Source organism: Salvelinus fontinalis, chromosome 29, assembly GCF_029448725.1.
Source record: "Salvelinus fontinalis isolate EN_2023a chromosome 29, ASM2944872v1, whole genome shotgun sequence".
Classification (NCBI taxonomy): Eukaryota; Metazoa; Chordata; class Actinopteri; order Salmoniformes; family Salmonidae; genus Salvelinus; species Salvelinus fontinalis.
Genome location: NC_074693.1, coordinates 19,614,830 through 19,635,763, shown reverse-complemented (window position 1 = coordinate 19,635,763; position 20,934 = coordinate 19,614,830). Strand labels below are relative to the sequence as shown.

Here is a 20,934-nt window from a genome sequence, read left to right as displayed (position 1 = left end):
GCTATAGTTCCTATTATGCAATTGTTTCTAGTCGCCACCAGATGGCAGTATATCGCCACAACCTCATGAAAAAAACCAACTACTTACTATTCATCACTACCTCACAAGTTTTACTCAATAATATGTGTTTCACTACTTATTTACTACATACATGAGTGGTAAGTCAGGACCGATGATGTTGACTGATTTCTTTATCAGAACTGTAACTCAGTAAATCTTGGAAATTGTTGTATGTTTTTGTTCAGAGTAAATAATAATATTAAATTGTTTTTATATTGAAATTGTCTTCATATTTCACAAAATTATTGGTCCCACAGGCTGTCCCAACACATAATGACATGAAAGTGAATTCCGTCAGAGTAAAAGGCCCTTAGTTGATTCTAAAATGTTGTATTCTATACCCATTTGAAGAGAAACAAGTTATAAATGTGTTTGATAAGATTAAAGACTCTCTCAGGGGACCCTATTTACATTTTAGGGGATCCCACATCAGTCTCGGACCCCAAGTTTGGGAACCACTGTACTACTAACATCTCTCCCTGCTTGCTTCAATGCTTCACCTCTCTGTGTATCTCCTTAGCCTCTTTCATTGCAGCCTGACTCACCATTGTCTATCTCACTACTCTCCATAAAGAAAAGGTATTTTGTTATGAGAACTCTTTTGATTATAGCTACCTTAATTTCAGTCAATTGCTCCTGCTTAGGTCTGCTGAGGTCAGATTCCGTTCAACGTTAGCTTCTAACTTCATCCTTCTAGCCACTTAGTTATAGCTAGCTACCTGGCTTATAGCCAGAGCCCTTGAGCTATCTAGCTAGCTAGACATCTGACTGAAATATCAGTGACTATTTACCGGTTGTACACTCATTCTCCGAGAGTCGGGGGGGGGTTGTTTGGAGGATGTCTGTTGACACGGCAGGAGTCGAGGGATGTTAAAAGAATTCCCATTGTCAGCGGCGTCTCTCTGCTATTTTCCACTATAGGTCTGGATTGAGGTAGTTCGTTTCACCTCTCGGTCTATGTCGTGTGCGGAGTTTCCCATTGGACAGAGTGGTGAATGAATGCGCTGCTAACAAGGCAAATCCGGGGGAGCAGGCGAACATAATGAGCAGGTCAAGAAGCCTTCTGACAGCGTTGATCAACGATTAGAACTCAGATCAAGAAGCCTTCTGAGCGTTGATCAACGATTAGAACTCAGATCAAGAAGCCTTCTGAGCGTTGATCAACGATTAGAACTCAGATCAAGAAGCCTTCTGAGCATTGATCAACGATTAGAACTCAGATCAAGAAGCCTTCTGAGCATTGATCAACGATTAGAACTCAGATTAAGAAGCATTCTGAGCATTGATCAACGATTAGAACTCAGATTAAGAAGCCTTCTGAGCGTTGAGCAATAATAATAATAATAAGTGAGTAAATTATAATTAACAAAATAAAAAGGCGCGTAAACGCTATTTCACAAATAAAAAGGTGTGTTTATCCTCCACTACATCCCAGGCTGGGTCTGGCAAAACCCATTCATAAAGATCAATATCATGCCAGGCAGGCTTGTATCTACATTTGCCTGGCATTTTAGCTATCAATGTGATGTTTGGTGGCGCCTAATCAGTCAGTTCTGTACCTGCCTGGCTGAGTGGCAGTGTGGGTGGAATGAGCGAGCTCCCCTGGCAAACACAGCACAAAAAACGTGAGGAAATAATACTCTGTAGTCTGCCTGGAAATGTATTGGGAAGACCAATACATTTTTGTAATGTTTTTCATATTAACATATTTGATCATTTTCTGTTCTCCTCTTATTTTAATTCAAGTACTTTTCCAGTATCAACTTGAGAAAACGTCTGATTTTCAAGGTATTCCAGTACTTGAATTGCAGAGTGCCAAATGCAAGTACTTTAAGCACCTCAAGTACCTTGTGAACCCTGGTATGAAATAGAGGTAAGCCCTATGCTCCAGTATAGTAGCAGTATACTCTGTGTGTCCCAAATGGCACCATATTCCCTATATACCCTATTCCATGTATATCCTATATGCCCATTCCCTATATGGCCTTCTTCCCTATATGGCCTATTCCCTATTTAGCATATTTCCTATATAGCCTATTCCCTATATAGCCTAGTCCCTATTTAGCCTATTCCCTATTTAGCCTATTTAGCAGATTCCCTAAATATCCTATTCAATATATATCCTATCCCCTATATAGCCTATTCCCTATATATCCTATCCCCTATATAGCCTATTCCCTATATATCCTATTCCCTCTTTTGCCTATTCCCTATATATCCTATTCCCTATTTTGCCTATTCCATATATATCCTATTCCCTATTTTGCCTATTCCCTATATAGCCTAGTCCCTATTTAGCCTATTCCCTATTTAGCCTATTTAGCAGATTCCCTATATATCCTATTCAAAATATATCCTATCCCCTATATAGCCTATTCCCTATATAGCCTATTCCCTATATATCCTATTCCCTATTTTGCCTATTCCCTATATATCCTATTCCTTATTTAGCCTATTCCCTATATATCATATTCCCCATATATCATATTCCCTATATATCTTATTCTCTATATAGGGTTCCATTTGGGACACAGTCTTTGTCAACTCACCGTTCTGATGGCGATGGGGATGCCAGACTCATCCACAGGGCCGATGCCTGCGTGGTGAGGGGCTTTCCCCCCCTCGCCTCCCCTTGGGGCTCCTGGTACTATTCCCTATACATCCTATTCCTTATACATCCTATATAGCCTATTACCTATATAGCCTATTCCCTATATAGCATATTACCTATATATCCTATTCCCTATATAGCCTATTACCTATATATCATATTCCCTAGATAGCCTATTCCCTATATATCCTATTCCCTATATAGCCTATTACCTATATAGCCTATTACCTATATATCCTATTCCCTATATAGCCTATTACCTATACATCCTATTCCCTATATAGCCTATTCCCTATATAGCCTATTACCTATATAGCCCATTCCCTATATATCATATATATCATATTCCCTAGATAGCCTATTACCTATATATCCTATTCCCTATATAGCCTATTACCTATATATCCTATTACCTATATATCCTATTCCCTATATAGCCTATTACCTATACAACCTATTCCCTATATAGCCTATTCCCTATATAGCCTATTACCTATATAGCCCATTCCCTATATATCATATATATCATATTCCCTAGATAGCCTATTACCTATATATCCTATTCCCTATATAGCCTATTACCTATATATCCTATTACCTATATATCCTATTCCCTATATAGCCTATTACCTATACATTACATCCTATTCCCTATATAGCCTATTACCTATATAGCCCATTCCCTATATATCATATATAGCCTATTACCTATATAGCCTATTACCTATATAGCCTATTACTTATACATCATATTGCCTATATATCCTATTCCATATATATCCTATATAGCCTATTCCCTATATATCCTATTCCCTATATATGCTATTCCCTATATATCCTATATAGCCTATTCCCTACATAGACTATTACCTATATAGCCTATTCCCTATATATCCTATTCCCTATATAGCCTATTCCCTATATAGCTTATTTCCTACTTAACCTATTCCTTATTTAACTTATTCCCTATATATCCTATTCCCTATATAGCCTATTCCCTATATATCCTATTCCCTATATAGCCTATTCGCTATATAGCCTATTCCCTATATATCCTATTCCCTATATAGACTATTCCCTATTTAACCTATTTCCTATATATCCTATTCCCTATATATCTTATTCTCTATATAGGGTTCCATTTGGGACACAGTCTTTGTCAACTCACCGTTCTGATGGCGATGGGGATGTCAGACTCATCCACAGGGCCGATGCCTGCGTGGTGAGGGGCTTTCCCCCCCTCGCCTCCCCTTGGGGCTCCTGGTACCTCCTGGTACTCCTCCTCTGCTGGGGTGGCGGGGGGCGGGCGGCTCATACGGGGGTAGCCTGGGGAGCGGACCTCTGCCAGACAGGAGAGCCATGGGGAAGGAGAGAGACGGTGAGGAGGAGGGAGGAGTGGGAAAGAAGAGACAAACCACGCCTACTGTACACTATTGCAGACCAGGTCACCTCACAGACAGACAGGGTCCCAGAGAGCGAGGTTGGTAAACAGTAAACACTGGTGAGTAAAGGTAAACCAACAACTCTCTGGTAAAGGTAAACCTCCTCTCCACACACATAGAGGAAAACACATATCTTATTTCTTCTCAGACCTATAGTGATTAGAAACATGCTGAACTAGATCCTTCCCAGGAGACTATAATAGTGAAGAGAGAAAGAAAGATAGGACAAAAACAAGAGAGAGCCTGGTCTCAGCCACTCTAATCCCCTCCCTCAGATTAGAGCTTTAATCTGTGTCACTTGGCCACTGGGATTTCAGAGATCACTGGACGCAGACGAAGGAGCACACACCACCTCTCTTCTCTCTTCCCCTCTTCACCTTCGCTCTCTACCTCATACTAGACACTCCAGCTAGCGTCAGGCTGTGATTCTTCTCTAGTTAGAGCTCTATTAGTGCATGGGAGCGCTAGCAGGACTGACACACTCAGTTAGCAATGGGAGTGAGTGAGAGGCTGTAAACTTACTAGCGCCTGCACAGGCTACACTCTGCTGCACTGTCGACTGAAGCTCTTTTGCCAAGGGGCAAATGACCTTGGAGAGTTAATTTGAGAGTGTGTGTGTCTGTGTGTGTGTCTGTGTGTTTCTAAGTCGATCACTGATTTACAGCAGGTTTCAAGAAGGGAAGTAAACTGATAGAGCTATCAAGCAGTACTCACCTGCACTCCTGGCCTGTGTTAAGTGGCCAAGGCTGGGGCTGAGTGGGGGAGGAGGGGGGTAGGACATGGGGGAGAAGGACCTCTGGAGGTGACTGTAGGAGCTGCCCGTGATCCCGCCATTCCCATTCACTGCCATGTAGTTCTGAGAGACACAGAGATAGCGAGAGAGAGAGAGAGAGAGAGAGAGAGAGAGAGAGAGAGAGAGAGACGGAGACAGAGAGAGAGAGAGAGTGCGAGAGAGAGAGAGAGAGAGACGGAGACAGAGAGAGAGTGCGAGAGAGAGAGAGAGAGAGAGAGACAGAGACAGAGAGAGAGTGCGAGAGAGAGAGAGAGAGCGAGTGCGAGAGAGAGAGAGAGAGAGAGAGAGAGAGAGAGAGAGAGAGAGAGAGAGAGAATGAATATACAATAGAATCATCACCAGTAGCTCAGTAAACAGACAAAGAAAGAAAGGAATGAAGAGACTGAAATTCATCGCCGTTTAAGAAGTCAGGGACAGAGAATCTGTCATGGACAAACAGTGTTTGGTTATCTGTCAAATTGATTAGAAAAAAGGCAGCATTAAAAATGCTACCAACACTGTAAAGGGACAATAGAATAACCACCACAAACATGGAATTGACAAGGTTTTCAGAAGGGAAGTTCACTGAAAATCACTGGGTTGGGTTAAAACACAAGCTCTGGATTGATTAAAAGGAACAAGGCTGGTGTAACCATGGTTTAGTTACACTGTAGTTGACTTGTTTTTCACCTACTGTAACTGTTGGGTAAGGTCAAATAAGGGAAGATGTAACATAATGGGACATAATAAAACCATGATATGAACCCATAATGTCTGGCACATTCAGATATTGTGTTAAAACTTTTAACAATTATAGTAAGTCGAGAGAAGCTGTGGAACTCATGTCATTAGTCGTTAACCTGCGAGAGCATTAAGCACAGTAACACAAAACAGAGGAGCTGTTTAGCTGCTGTTTAGGATGGAGAGGCACAACAGTTCACATCAGGTGAAGAGGGGAGAGAATATCAACCAATCATCCCAAGAGGATGGAGTCTGGTTAGTGTCTCAGGACTAAACTCAGGCCCGTTTCAGAAGAAAGATTTGAAACGGTCAGGGAGGAGAGGTTGCAGGGAGAGGGGTGAGGTCAGGTCAGGTAGATAGCAGGTGAATAGTTACATTAGCGACGGCGATGGTGTAGGTAGTGGCAGTGAGCGCAGTGTCGTCGGTGATGGCCGACGTCTGGCTGAGGGTGGGCGAGGGCGTTTGAGAACTCCTGTCGGTGGCACACAGCAGGGCACAGTGCTGCAACTCTTCCTCCAGAACGGCAGTGGACAAATCACTGTAGGAGCAGCTGAGGACCGAGCTGGCCCCGCTCTGGCTGGGCTCGGGGGTGGAGGGGCCCTGGGGGGGCAGGGAGTGGGTCCGGGGACCCACTGGGACTGGTGGAGGGAGGCTGGGGGACTTTGAGGGATCAGATGAGAGACGGATATGAAAGGGCCTGTTTAGGGGGGGCTGGTAGGCTGGCAGTGTCGGTTCAGGAGATGTCTTTCTGTGTGGTGGTCTCGGAGGGACCTGAAGTTAGAGTTGAACGTGGAGAAAAGACTTTAGAGTGAAACATAGCACACGCACTGCAGTGACGGCTCGTAGAGTCAGATAGGAGGTGAAGAGAGAGAAAAGAGGTGTTTGAGTAAAGCCAGGTGGAGCTCTGGTTCCTGAGAGAGATAGGAGATAGGAAGTGAAGAGAGAAGAGGTTATGTTTGAGTAAAGCCAGGTGGAGCTCTGGTTCCTGAGAGAGATAGGCGATAGGAGGTGAAGAGAGAAGAGGTTATGTTTGAGTAAAGCCAGGTGGAGCTCTGGTTCCTGAGAGAGGAAGGAAAGGTGCTGTCTCCTAGTTAGTTTGAGTTCAAATCTAATGTTGGGGAACCGATCCAGTTGTAATAACAACAATACAACACATTTGGTTTCCTACAAAACCCTTTGCTGCAGACATATAATAATGGTGCATTAATGCAAGGACTAGGTCTCAGACACAGACATGCAAATCATTTATTTGCAATTTCCTAAGGCTTATCATAAATAAATCCATAGTTTTAAAAGGCGCTATTGCATCAGGTCTAATTACCATAATCACTATGAAATTGGAAACTCGCTAACGAGCTATTCAAACCTCAGTGTGCTCCAGGGTAGACATGATAAACTACTTGTCAGACACAAAAAGTCCAGTGCTGGAACTAGCTAGGATGAGCTACTGACTGGTGAAGAGTGTCTGGTACTGGAACGTTGCATGGTTGTGAGTGAGAGAGCATTAGAGGAAAATGGGATGGTTCAGTCAGTAAAAACTAGAAAAGGTTTATACCACTTGTCGGCCTGCAGGGGGCGAGAGCAGGAGAGCCATCCCTGTGTCCTGGGGTCCTGTCCACGGGGGCCCTGCTGAGGGGAGGGTGTACTGGCAGAGCAGGGGCACTGTGACCACCAGGGGAGTGGGTGGGGTGATGCGGATAGACAGGGAGGAGGTGTGTCTCTCTCTCTGGGGGAGGGGTGGCTTGTCTTTAAGGACAGGCTCATGGTGGGGGTATGTACCAGGGGTGTAAGGGCTCTTAGTAACTTGCAACGGGGTTAGTCTTGGGGAGACCATGCCGGATCCCTGTGGTTGACTGTAGACAGATTGGGAGGAGCTACTGGTGCTTGGTACAGTTAACCTGGTGTTGGGGTTGAGAGAGGTGTTCTCTGGGTAGTGTGAATAGGAGGACATGGTTCCTGAGGAGTGGGACCGGTGCCTAAGGACCAGTGAGCTAGAGGAACATTCACCAGGGCCAGGCAGAGGAGGGCTGTAGGATGAGGGGTAACTGCCAACAGGGCTCAGGTGAGAGCTATGACTGGGAGGAGGTGGGGCCTTACTCAGCCAAGGCATTCCAAAACATTCACAGAAGAGAGACAGACAACAACATACAAATACATTATTAAAGGCATTGTAATGTCTTCTGTTGAGACAAATAATACCTGTACTGTGGCTATCAGTGTTTCTATAAAGAAAACGTTTTTTTTTCACCGATCTGAGTCAGAATGTTTTTTATGGCAGCAAACCTTCTCTCTAACCATAATAGGTTGGGTGGTTATATAAATGTCAACAAGTAGTCCATTTGAAAGAGTGGTTTTGTAAACAAAAACTAGCTCAGTTTAGCAGCGAAGACTGGCCTTGACCAGCTAAAAGCACCAGGCAGTACAGAATACACAACAGCTTCCAGATAAAACAGAACCTTTTATCAAGGGCCCCTCAGAGCCTTTCTGATGCCTCTGTAGATAATTCAAGCTCAGCAAAATAATATCAGTACTGACAAAAACCAGCACAACACATAACAACCAGTACAACACATAACAACCAGTACAACACATAACAACCAGTACAACACATAACAACCAGTACAACACATAACAACCAGTACAACACATAACAACCAGTACAACACATAACAACCAGTACAACACATAACAACCAGTACAACAAATAACAACCAGTGCAACACATAACAACCAGTACAACACATACGAAAAAGACTCAAGGTTCTTCAAGGAGATCAATGAATGACGTCAGCTGTTGAGTTAAACCATTAATTAACCAGGGATGCGTCCCAAATGGCACCCTATTCCCTATACAGTGCACTACTATTCCCCATACAGTGCACTACTATTCCCTATACAGTGCACTACTATTCCCTATACAGTGCACGACTATTACATTTACATTACATTTAAGTCATTTAGCAGACGCTCTTATCCAGAGCGACTTACAAATTCCCTATACAGTGCACAACTATGCCCTATACAGTGCACTACTATTCCCTATACAGTGCACTATCTATTCCCTATACACTGCACTACTATTCCCTATACAATGCACTACTATTCCCTATACACTGCACTACTATTCCCTATACACTGCACTACTATTCCCTATACAGTGCACTACTATTCCCAATACACTGCACTACTATTCCAAATACAGTGCACTACTATTCCCTATACAGTGCACTACTATTCCCCATACAGTGCACTACTATTCCCTATACAGTGCATTACTATTCTCTATACAGTGCACTACTATTCCCTATACAGTGCACTACTATTCCCTATACAGTGCACAACTATTTATTATACAGTGCACGACTATTCAAAATACAGTGCACTACTATTCCCTATACAGTGCACTACTATTCCCTATACACTGCACTACTATTCCCTATACAGTGCACTACTATTCCCTATACAGTGCATTACTAGAGTAGTGCACTATAGGTAGGGTGCTATTTCAAACGCAGTCCGGAGACCAGGGGCGTTTCCATTTCCATTTCCTGTTGAAGGAAAAGGCCAGGCAGGGACAGGAGACGGGAGACATGAAACAGGAGACAGCCGTGCTGGGAGGGAAACAACTGTGGTGTAAACAAACACTGAACCCCAGCCACAAGACTCACTGGTGTGGGAGACCTCTTGTCCTGTAGATTGGGCCTGACGCTCCTGAAGCCTTTGGCGGCCAGGGAGGAAGTGGTGACGTCGCCGTTCCTCAGGCTCTCCGTGGCGCTGTATGACTGCCACACATCTAACAGCCAATCACAGAACAAAGAGCATGTGAGTGTCCGCTTCCCTACCGCCCTGTGCCTTTTCCTGCTTTTTGTAGCCATGGTAACTGGACAAATATTAGTTATTTGATCCCGCTGTAGCTCTATCCTGAGGATTTCACAAATCAAGTCAAGTCATGACAAATCATTAAATAATGAATAATGGAGTCCTTACCTGAATCTGACAGGTGAGACTCATTACCTAGATGGAAGAAATAAAAAAAGATGGTATTTCATGTGTGTGATGGAACTGATTAAATAATTTTAGTAATATATCTTCCTCAAGGCAGGAACGAATTAAAACGTGCCAAGAAAAACATCAAATATGATGACTGATATAACTTCACCTAGCCTCATGTATAACAAGCTAGAGAATGAACACATCCACTTAAAGCCCCATGGATCAGAGAGTAGAGGGTGATGAAGAAGCTGATATGGAGGGTGATGAAGAAGGGACACAAAAAACAACAGAGATCAAAGCAGCAGCACTCATAACAGAAAGCAAGTCCTAACAGCACCGTGAAAAGAAACTGTCTGTTTAGCCAGATCCTAAACTCTTAACCTAACACTGTGGTACCTTGCAATCCATGGAATTATCAAACAATGGCTCTATGTTTGGGTAAGGTCACGGGTTAAAAAGAGGTCATGCTCCAGAGGAAACTAGGCTGAGAATAAGTACACAATTGTTACTATGGTACTGGCACAACTAGGTTAAAAAGTTGAAGAGACATTGTCTGTAATCAACATGACTGCTGCTTGAGAGAGAGAGAGAGAGAGAGAGAGAGAGAGAGAGAGAGAGAGAGAGAGAGAGAGAGAGAGAGAGAGAGAGAGAGAGAGAAGACGAAGGATGGAAAGGCTGTGAATTTTGACGAGAAGAAGACATCCAGATGGGAGGAATATTGAATTTGGAATGCGGGCATTTTCAAATGGTATTATTATTTTAGAAGAAACTAGAGGTGTAAATGAGAAGAAACTAGAGGTGCATATTAGAAGAAACTAGAGGTGCATATTAGAAGAAACTAGAGGTGTATATGAGAAGAAACTAGAGGTGTATATGAGAAGAAACTAGAGGTGCATATTAGAAGAAACTAGAGGTGCATATTTGAAGAAACTAGAGGTGCATATTAGAAGAAACTAGAGGTGCATATTAGAAGAAACTAGAGGTGCATATTAGAAGAAACTAGAGGTGCATATTAGAAGAAACTAGAGGTGTATATTAGAAGAAACTAGAGGTGCATATTAGAAGAAACTAGCGGTGTATTTTAGAAGAAACTAGAGGTGTATATTAGAAGAAACTAGAGGTGCATATTAGAAGAAACTAGAGGTGCATATTAGAAAAAACTAGAGGTGCAAATTAGAAGAAACTAGAGGTGCGTATTAGAAGAAACTAGAGGTGTATATTAGAAGAAACTAGAGGTGTATATCAGAAGAAACTAGAGGTGCATATTAGTAGAGGTGTAAATGAGAAGAAACTAGAGGTGCATATTAGAAGAAACTAGAGGTGTATATTAGAAGAAACTAGAGGTGCATATTAGAAGAAACTAGAGGTGTATATTAGAAGAAACTAGAGGTGTATATTAGAAGAAACTAGAGGTGCATATTAGAAGAAACTAGAGGTGCATATTAGAAGAAACTAGAGGTGCATATTTGAAGAAACTGGAGGTGCATATTAGAAGAAAATAGAGGTGCATATTAGAAGAAACTAGAGGTGCATATTAGAAGAAACTAGAGGTGCATATTAGAAAAAACTAGGTGTATATGAGAAGAAACTAGAGGTGTAAATGAGAAGAAACTAGAGGTGCATATTAGAAGAAACTAGAGGTGCATATTAGAAGAAACTAGAGGTGTATATTAGAAGAAACTAGAGGTGCATATTAGAAGAAACTAGTGGTGTATTTTAGAAGAAACTAGAGGTGTATATTAGAAGAAACTAGAGGTGCATATTAGAAGAAACTAGAGGTGCATATTAGAAAAAACTAGAGGTGCAAATTAGAAGAAACTAGAGGTGCGTATTAGAAGAAACTAGAGGTGCATATTAGAAGAAACTAGAGGTGCATATTAGAAGAAACTAGAGGTGCATATTAGTAGAGGTGTAAATGAGAAGAAACTAGAGGTGCATATTAGAAGAAACTAGAGGTGTATATTAGAAAAACTAGAGGTGCATATTAGAAGAAACTAGAGGTGTATATTAGAAGAAACTAGAGGTGTATATTAGAAGAAACTAGAGGTGCATATTCGAAGAAACTAGAGGTGCAAATGAGAAGAAACTAGAGGTGCAAATGAGAAGAAACTAGAGGTGCATATGAGAAGAAACTAGAGGTCCATATGAGAAGAAACTAGAGGTGCATATGAGAAGAAACTAGAGGTGCATATTAGAAGAAACTAGAGTTGTATATGAGAAGAAACTAAGGTGCAAATTAGAAGACACTAGAGATGCATATTAGAAGAAACTAGAGGTGTATTTTAGAAGAAACTAGAGGTGTATTTTAGAAGAAACTAGAGGTATATTTTAGAAGAAACTAGAGGTGTATATTACTAGAGGTGTATATGAGAAGAAACTAGAGGTGCATATTAGAAGAAACTAGAGGTGCATATTAGAAGAAACTAGAGGTGTATATTAGAAGAAACTAGAGGTGCATATTGGAAGAAACTAGCAGTGTATTTTAGAAGAAACTAGAGGTGTATATTAGAAGAAACTAGAGGTGCATATTAGAAGAAACTAGAGGTGCATATTAGAAGAAACTAGAGGTGCAAATTAGAAGAAACTAGAGGTGTATATTAGAAGAAACTAGAGGTGCATATTAGAAGAAACTAGCGGTGTATTTTAGAAGAAACTAGAGGTGCATATTTGAAGAAACTAGAGGTGCATATTAGAAGAAACTAGAGGTGCATATTAGAAGAAACTAGAGGTGCAAATTAGAAGAAACTAGAGGTGCGTATTAGAAGAAACTAGAGGTGCGTATTAGAAGAAACTAGAGGTGTATATCAGAAGAAACTAGAGGTGCATATTACTAGAGGTGTAAATGAGAAGAAACTAGAGGTGCATATTAGAAGAAACTAGAGGTGTATATTAGAAGAAACTAGAGGTGCATATTAGAAGAAACTAGAGGTGTATATTAGAAGAAACTAGAGGTGTATATCAGAAGAAACTAGAGGTGCATATTCGAAGAAACTAGAGGTGCAAATGAGAAGAAACTAGAGGTGCATATTAGAAGAAACTAGAGGTGCAAATTAGAAGAAACTAGAGGTGCGTATTAGAAGAAACTAGAGGTGTATATTAGAAGAAACTAGAGGTGCATATTAGAAGAAACTAGGGGTGTATTTTAGAAGAAACTAGAGGTGAATATTAGAGGAAACTAGAGTTGCATATTAGAAGAAACTAGAGGTGCATATTAGAAGAAACTAGAGGTGCAAATTAGAAGAAACTAGAGGTGCGTATTAGAAGAAACTAGAGGTGTATATTAGAAGAAACTAGAGGTGTATATGAGAAGAAACTAGAGGTGCATATTACTAGAGGTGTAAATGAGAAGAAACTAGAGGTGCATATTAGAAGAAACTAGAGGTGTATATTAGAACTAGAGGTGCATATTAGAAGAAACTAGAGGTGTATATTAGAAGAAACTAGAGGTGTATATTAGAAGAAACTAGAGGTGCATATTCGAAGAAACTAGAGGTGCAAATGAGAAGAAACTAGAGGTGCAAATGAGAAGAAACTAGAGGTGCATATGAGAAGAAACTATAGGTGCATATGAGAAGAAACTAGAGGTGCATATGAGAAGAAACTAGAGATGCATATTAGAAGAAACTAGAGTTGTATATGAGAAGAAACTAAGCTGTATATTAGAAGAAACTAGAGATGCATATTAGAAGAAACTAGAGGTGTATTTTAGAAGAAACTAGAGGTGTATTTTAGAAGAAACTAGAGGTATATTTTAGAAGAAACAAGAGGTGTATATTACTAGAGGTGTATATGAGAAGAAACTAGAGGTGCATATTAGAAGAAATTAGAGGTGCATATTAGAAGAAACAAGAGGTGTATATTAGAAGAAACTAGAGGTGCATATTGGAAGAAACTAGCAGTGTATTTTCGAAGAAACTAGAGGTGTATATTAGAAGAAACTAGAGGTGCATATTAGAAGAAACTAGAGGTGCATATTAGAAGAAACTAGAGGTGCATATTAGAAGAAACTAGAAGTGTATATGAGAAGAAACTAGAGGTGCATATTACTAGAGGTGTAAATGAGAAGAAACTAGAGGTGCATATGAGAAGAAACTAGAGGTGCATATTAGAAGAAACTAGAGGTGTATATGAGAAGAAACTAAGGTGTATATTAGAAGAAACTAGAGGTGCATATTAGAAGAAACTAGAGGTGCATATTAGAAGAAACTAGCGGTGTATTTTAGAAGAAACTAGAGGTGTATATTAGAAGAAACTAGAGGTGCATATTAGAAGAAACTAGAGGTACATATTAGAAGAAACTAGAGGTGCATATGAGAAGAAACTAGAGGTGTATATTAGAAGAAACTAGAGGTGTATATGAGAAGAAACTAGAGGTGTATATGAGAAGAAACTAGAGGTGCATATTAGAAGAAACTAGAGGTGCATATTAGAAGACACTAGAGGTGCATATTTGAAGAAACTAGAGGTGCATATTAGAAGAAACTAGAGGTGCATATTAGAAGAAACTAGAGGTGCATATTAGAAGAAACTAGAGGTGCATATTAGAAAAAACTAGAGGTGTAAATGAGAAGAAACTAGAGGTGTAAATTAGAAGAAACTAGAGGTGCATATTAGAAGAAACTAGAGGTGCATATTAGAAGAAACTAGAGGTGTATATTAGAAGAAACTAGAGGTGCATATTAGAAGAAACTAGCGGTGTATTTTAGAAGAAACTAGAGGTGTATATTAGAAGAAACTAGAGGTGCATATTAGAAGAAACTAGAGGTGCATATTAGAAGAAACTAGAGGTGCAAATTAGAAGAAACTAGAGGTGCGTATTAGAAGAAACTAGAGGTGTATATTAGAAGAAACTAGAGGTGTATATCAGAAGAAACTAGAGGTGCATATTACTAGAGGTATAAATTAGAAGAAACTAGAGGTGCATATTAGAAGAAACTAGAGGTGTATATTAGAAGAAACTAGAGGTGCATATTAGAAGAAACTAGAGGTGTATATTAGAAGAAACTAGAGGTGTATATTAGAAGAAACTAGAGGTGCATATTCAAAGAAACTAGAGGTGCAAATGAGAAGAAACTAGAGGTGCATATTAGAAGAAACTAGAGGTGCAAATTAGAAGAAACTAGAGGTGCGTATTAGAAGAAACTAGAGGTGTATATTAGAAGAAACTAGAGGTGCATATTAGAAGAAACTAGCGGTGTATTTTAGAAGAAACTAGAGGTGTTTATTAGAAGAAACTAGAGGTGCATATTAGAAGAAACTAGAGGTGCATATTAGAAGATACTAGAGGTGCAAATTAGAAGAAACTAGAGGTGCGTATTAGAAGAAACTAGAGGTGTATATTAGAAGAAACTAGAGGTGTATATCAGAAGAAACTAGAGGTGCATATTACTAGAGGTGTAAATGAGAAGAAACTAGAGGTGCATATTAGAAGAAACTAGAGGTGTATATTAGAAGAAACTAGAGGTGCATATGAGAAGAAACTAGAGGTGCATATGAGAAGAAACTAGAGGTGTATATTAGAAGAAACTAGAGTTGTATATGAGAAGAAACTAGAGGTGCATATTAGAAGAAACTAGAGGTGTATATTAGAAGAAACTAGAGGTGCATATTGGAAGAAACTAGCAGTGTATTTTAGAAGAAACTAGAGGTGTATATTAGAAGAAACTAGAGGTGCATATTAGAAGAAACTAGAGGTGCATATTAGAAGAAACTAGCGGTGTATTTTAGAAGAAACTAGAGGTGTATATTAGAAGAAACTAGAGGTGTATATTAGAAGAAACTAGAGGTGCATATTGGAAGAAACTAGCAGTGTATTTTAGAAGAAACTAGAGGTGTATATTAGAAGAAACTAGAGGTGCATTTTAGAAGAAACTAGAAGTACATATTAGAAGAAACTAGAGGTGCATATGAGAAGAAACTAGAGGTGTATATTAGAAGAAACTAGAGGTGTATATGAGAAGAAACTAGAGGTGTGTATGAGAAGAAACTAGAGGTGCATATTAGAAGAAACTAGAGGTGCATATTAGAAGACACTAGAGGTGCATATTTGAAGAAACTAGAGGTGCATATTAGAAGAAACTAGAGGTGGATATTAGAAGAAACTAGAGGTGCATATTAGAAGAAACTAGAGGTGCATATTAGAAAAAACTAGAGGTGTATATGAGAAGAAACTAGAGGTGTAAATTAGAAGAAACTAGAGGTGCATATTAGAAGAAACTAGAGGTGCATATTAGAAGAAACTAGAGGTGTATATTAGAAGAAACTAGAGGTGCATATTAGAAGAAACTAGCGGTGTATTTTAGAAGAAACTAGAGGTGTATATTAGAAGAAACTAGAGGTGCATATTAGAAGAAACTAGAGGTGCATATTAGAAGAAACTAGAGGTGCAAATTAGAAGAAACTAGAGGTGCGTATTAGAAGAAACTAGAGGTGTATATTAGAAGAAACTAGAGGTGTATATCAGAAGAAACTAGAGGTGCATATTACTAGAGGTATAAATTAGAAGAAACTAGAGGTGCATATTAGAAGAAACTAGAGGTGTATATTAGAAGAAACTAGAGGTGCATATTAGAAGAAACTAGAGGTGTATATTAGAAGAAACTAGAGGTGTATATTAGAAGAAACTAGAGGTGCATATTCAAAGAAACTAGAGGTGCAAATGAGAAGAAACTAGAGGTGCATATTAGAAGAAACTAGAGGTGCAAATTAGAAGAAACTAGAGGTGCGTATTAGAAGAAACTAGAGGTGTATATTAGAAGAAACTAGAGGTGCATATTAGAAGAAACTAGCGGTGTATTTTAGAAGAAACTAGAGGTGTTTATTAGAAGAAACTAGAGGTGCATATTAGAAGAAACTAGAGGTGCATATTAGAAGAAAATAGAGGTGCAAATTAGAAGAAACTAGAGGTGTGTATTAGAAGAAACTAGAGGTGTATATTAGAAGAAACTAGAGGTGTATATCAGAAGAAACTAGAGGTGCATATTACTAGAGGTGTAAATGAGAAGAAACTAGAGGTGCATATTAGAAGAAACTAGAGGTGTATATTAGAAGAAACTAGAGGTGCATATGAGAAGAAACTAGAGGTGCATATGAGAAGAAACTAGAGGTGTATATTAGAAGAAACTAGAGTTGTATATGAGAAGAAACTAGAGGTGCATATTAGAAGAAACTAGAGGTGTATATTAGAAGAAACTAGAGGTGCATATTGGAAGAAACTAGCAGTGTATTTTAGAAGAAACTAGAGGTGTATATTAGAAGAAACTAGAGGTGCATATTAGAAGAAACTAGAGGTGCATATTAGAAGAAACTAGCGGTGTATTTTAGAAGAAACTAGAGGTGTATATTAGAAGAAACTAGAGGTGTATGTTAGAAGAAACTAGAGGTGCATATTGGAAGAAAGTAGCAGTGTATTTTAGAAGAAACTAGAGGTGTATATTAGAAGAAACTAGAGGTGCATATTAGAAGAAACTAGAGTTGTATATGAGAAGAAACTAAGCTGTATATTAGAAGAAACTAGAGATGCATATTAGAAGAAACTAGAGGTGTATTTTAGAAGAAACTAGAGGTGTATTTTAGAAGAAACTAGAGGTATATTTTAGAAGAAACAAGAGGTGTATATTACTAGAGGTGTATATGAGAAGAAACTAGAGGTGCATATTAGAAGAAATTAGAGGTGCATATTAGAAGAAACTAGAGGTGTATATTAGAAGAAACTAGAGGTGCATATTGGAAGAAACTAGCAGTGTATTTTCGAAGAAACTAGAGGTGTATATTAGAAGAAACTAGAGGTGCATATTAGAAGAAACTAGAGGTGCATATTAGAAGAAACTAGAGGTGCATATTAGAAGAAACTAGAAGTGTATATGAGAAGAAACTAGAGGTGCATATTACTAGAGGTGTAAATGAGAAGAAACTAGAGGTGCATATGAGAAGAAACTAGAGGTGCATATTAGAAGAAACTAGAGGTGTATATGAGAAGAAACTAAGGTGTATATTAGAAGAAACTAGAGGTGCATATTAGAAGAAACTAGAGGTGCATATTAGAAGAAACTAGCGGTGTATTTTAGAAGAAACTAGAGGTGTATATTAGAAGAAACTAGAGGTGCATATGAGAAGAAACTAGAGGTGTATATTAGAAGAAACTAGAGGTGTATATGAGAAGAAACTAGAGGTGTATATGAGAAGAAACTAGAGGTGCATATTAGAAGAAACTAGAGGTGCATATTAGAAGACACTAGAGGTGCATATTTGAAGAAACTAGAGGTGCATATTAGAAGAAACTAGAGGTGCATATTAGAAGAAACTAGAGGTGCATATTAGAAGAAACTAGCAGTGTATTTTAGAAGAAACTAGAGGTGTATATTAGAAGAAACTAGAGGTGCATATTAGAAGAAACTAGAGGTGCATATTAGAAGAAACTAGCGGTGTATTTTAGAAGAAACTAGAGGTGTATATTAGAAGAAACTAGAGGTGTATGTTAGAAGAAACTAGAGGTGCATATTGGAAGAAAGTAGCAGTGTATTTTAGAAGAAACTAGAGGTGTATATTAGAAGAAACTAGAGGTGCATATTAGAAGAAACTAGAGTTGTATATGAGAAGAAACTAAGCTGTATATTAGAAGAAACTAGAGATGCATATTAGAAGAAACTAGAGGTGTATTTTAGAAGAAACTAGAGGTGTATTTTAGAAGAAACTAGAGGTATATTTTAGAAGAAACAAGAGGTGTATATTACTAGAGGTGTATATGAGAAGAAACTAGAGGTGCATATTAGAAGAAATTAGAGGTGCATATTAGAAGAAACTAGAGGTGCATATTGGAAGAAACTAGCAGTGTATTTTCGAAGAAACTAGAGGTGTATATTAGAAGAAACTAGAGGTGCATATTAGAAGAAACTAGAGGTGCATATTAGAAGAAACTAGAGGTGCATATTAGAAGAAACTAGAAGTGTATATGAGAAGAAACTAGAGGTGCATATTACTAGAGGTGTAAATGAGAAGAAACTAGAGGTGCATATGAGAAGAAACTAGAGGTGCATATTAGAAGAAACTAGAGGTGTATATGAGAAGAAACTAAGGTGTATATTAGAAGAAACTAGAGGTGCATATTAGAAGAAACTAGAGGTGCATATTAGAAGAAACTAGCGGTGTATTTTAGAAGAAACTAGAGGTGTATATTAGAAGAAACTAGAGGTGCATATGAGAAGAAACTAGAGGTGTATATTAGAAGAAACTAGAGGTGTATATGAGAAGAAACTAGAGGTGTATATGAGAAGAAACTAGAGGTGCATATTAGAAGAAACTAGAGGTGCATATTAGAAGACACTAGAGGTGCATATTTGAAGAAACTAGAGGTGCATATTAGAAGAAACTAGAGGTGCATATTAGAAGAAACTAGAGGTGCATATTAGAAGAAACTAGAGGTGCATATTAGAAAAAACTAGAGGTGTAAATGAGAAGAAACTAGAGGTGTATATTAGAAGAAACTAGAGGTGCATATTAGAAGAAACTAGCGGTGTATTTTAGAAGAAACTAGAGGTGTATATTAGAAGAAACTAGAGGTGCATATTAGAAGAAACTAGAGGTGCATATTAGAAGAAACTAGAGGTGCAAATTAGAAGAAACTAGAGGTGCGTATTAGAAGAAACTAGAGGTGTATATTAGAAGAAACTAGAGGTGTATATCAGAAGAAACTAGAGGTGCATATTACTAGAGGTATAAATTAGAAGAAACTAGAGGTGCATATTAGAAGAAACGAGAGGTGTATATTAGAAGAAACTAGAGGTGCATATTAGAAGAAACTAGAGGTGTATATTAGAAGAAACTAGAGGTGTATATTAGAAGAAACTAGAGGTGCATATTCAAAGAAACTAGAGGTGCAAATGAGAAGAAACTAGAGGTGCATATTAGAAGAAACTAGAGGTGCAAATTAGAAGAAACTAGAGGTGCGTATTAGAAGAAACTAGAGGTGTATATTAGAAGAAACTAGAGGTGCATATTAGAAGAAACTAGCGGTGTATTTTAGAAGAAACTAGAGGTGTTTATTAGAAGAAACTAGAGGTGCATATTAGAAGAAACTAGAGGTGCATATTAGAAGATACTAGAGGTGCAAATTAGAAGAAACTAGAGGTGCGTATTAGAAGAAACTAGAGGTGTATATTAGAAGAAACTAGAGGTGCATATTCAAAGAAACTAGAGGTGTATTTTAGAAGAAACTAGAGGTGTATATTAGAAGAAACTAGAGGTGCATATTAGAAGAAACTAGAGGTGCATATTAGAAGAAACTAGAGGTGCAAATTAGAAGAAACTAGAGGTGCGTATTAGAAGAAACTAGAGGTGTATATTAGAAGAAACTAGAGGTGTATATCAGAAGAAACTAGAGGTGCATATTACTAGAGGTATAAATTAGAAGAAACTAGAGGTGCATATTAGAAGAAACTAGAGGTGTATATTAGAAGAAACTAGAGGTGCATATTAGAAGAAACTAGAGGTGTATATTAGAAGAAACTAGAGGTGTATATTAGAAGAAACTAGAGGTGCATATTCAAAGAAACTAGAGGTGCAAATGAGAAGAAACTAGAGGTGCATATTAGAAGAAACTAGAGGTGCAAATTAGAAGAAACTAGAGGTGCGTATTAGAAGAAACTAGAGGTGTATATTAGAAGAAACTAGAGGTGCATATTAGAAGAAACTAGCGGTGTATTTTAGAAGAAACTAGAGGTGTTTATTAGAAGAAACTAGAGGTGCATATTAGAAGAAACTAGAGGTGCATATTAGAAGATACTAGAGGTGCAAATTAGAAGAAACTAGAGGTGCGTATTAGAAGAAACTAGAGGTGTATATTAGAAGAAACTAGAGGTGCATATTCAAAGAAACTAGAGGTGCAAATGAGAAGAAACTAGAGGTGCATATTAGAAGAAACTAGAGGTGCAAATTAGAAGAAACTAGAGGTGCGTATTAGAAGAAACTAGAGGTGTATATTAGAAGAAACTAGAGGTGCATATTAGAAGAAACTAGCGGTGTATTTTAGAAGAAACTAGAGGTGTTTATTAGAAGAAACTAGAGGTGCATATTAGAAGAAACTAGAGGTGCATATTAGAAGATACTAGAGGTGCAAATTAGAAGAAACTAGAGGTGCGTATTAGAAGAAACTAGAGGTGTATATTAGAAGAAACTAGAGGTGTATATCAGAAGAAACTAGAGGTGCATATTACTAGAGGTATAAATTAGAAGAAACTAGAGGTGCATATTAGAAGAAACTAGAGGTGTATATTAGAAGAAACTAGAGGTGCATATTAGAAGAAACTAGAGGTGTATAT

The 20,934-nt window shown here is 38.5% G+C and overlaps 1 protein-coding gene across 4 annotated transcripts in view; it reads right to left on the bottom strand.

The window, feature by feature from the left end:
* The window catches only part of sorbs2b (sorbin and SH3 domain containing 2b), a 105,818-nt gene that overhangs the window by 46,565 nt on the left and 38,319 nt on the right, over window positions 1-20,934 (bottom strand). For all 4 annotated transcript variants that reach the window (XM_055888524.1, XM_055888525.1, XM_055888523.1 and 1 more), the window contains 6 exons: window positions 9,614-9,640; window positions 9,295-9,419; window positions 7,182-7,718; window positions 6,002-6,397; window positions 4,828-4,969; window positions 3,840-4,012 (listed from right to left, as the gene is read on the bottom strand). In XM_055888524.1, the coding sequence (XP_055744499.1) occupies window positions 3,840-4,012; window positions 4,828-4,969; window positions 6,002-6,397; window positions 7,182-7,718; window positions 9,295-9,419; window positions 9,614-9,640 (1,400 nt within the window). The remainder of the gene's footprint in view (window positions 1-3,839; window positions 4,013-4,827; window positions 4,970-6,001; window positions 6,398-7,181; window positions 7,719-9,294; window positions 9,420-9,613; window positions 9,641-20,934) is intronic.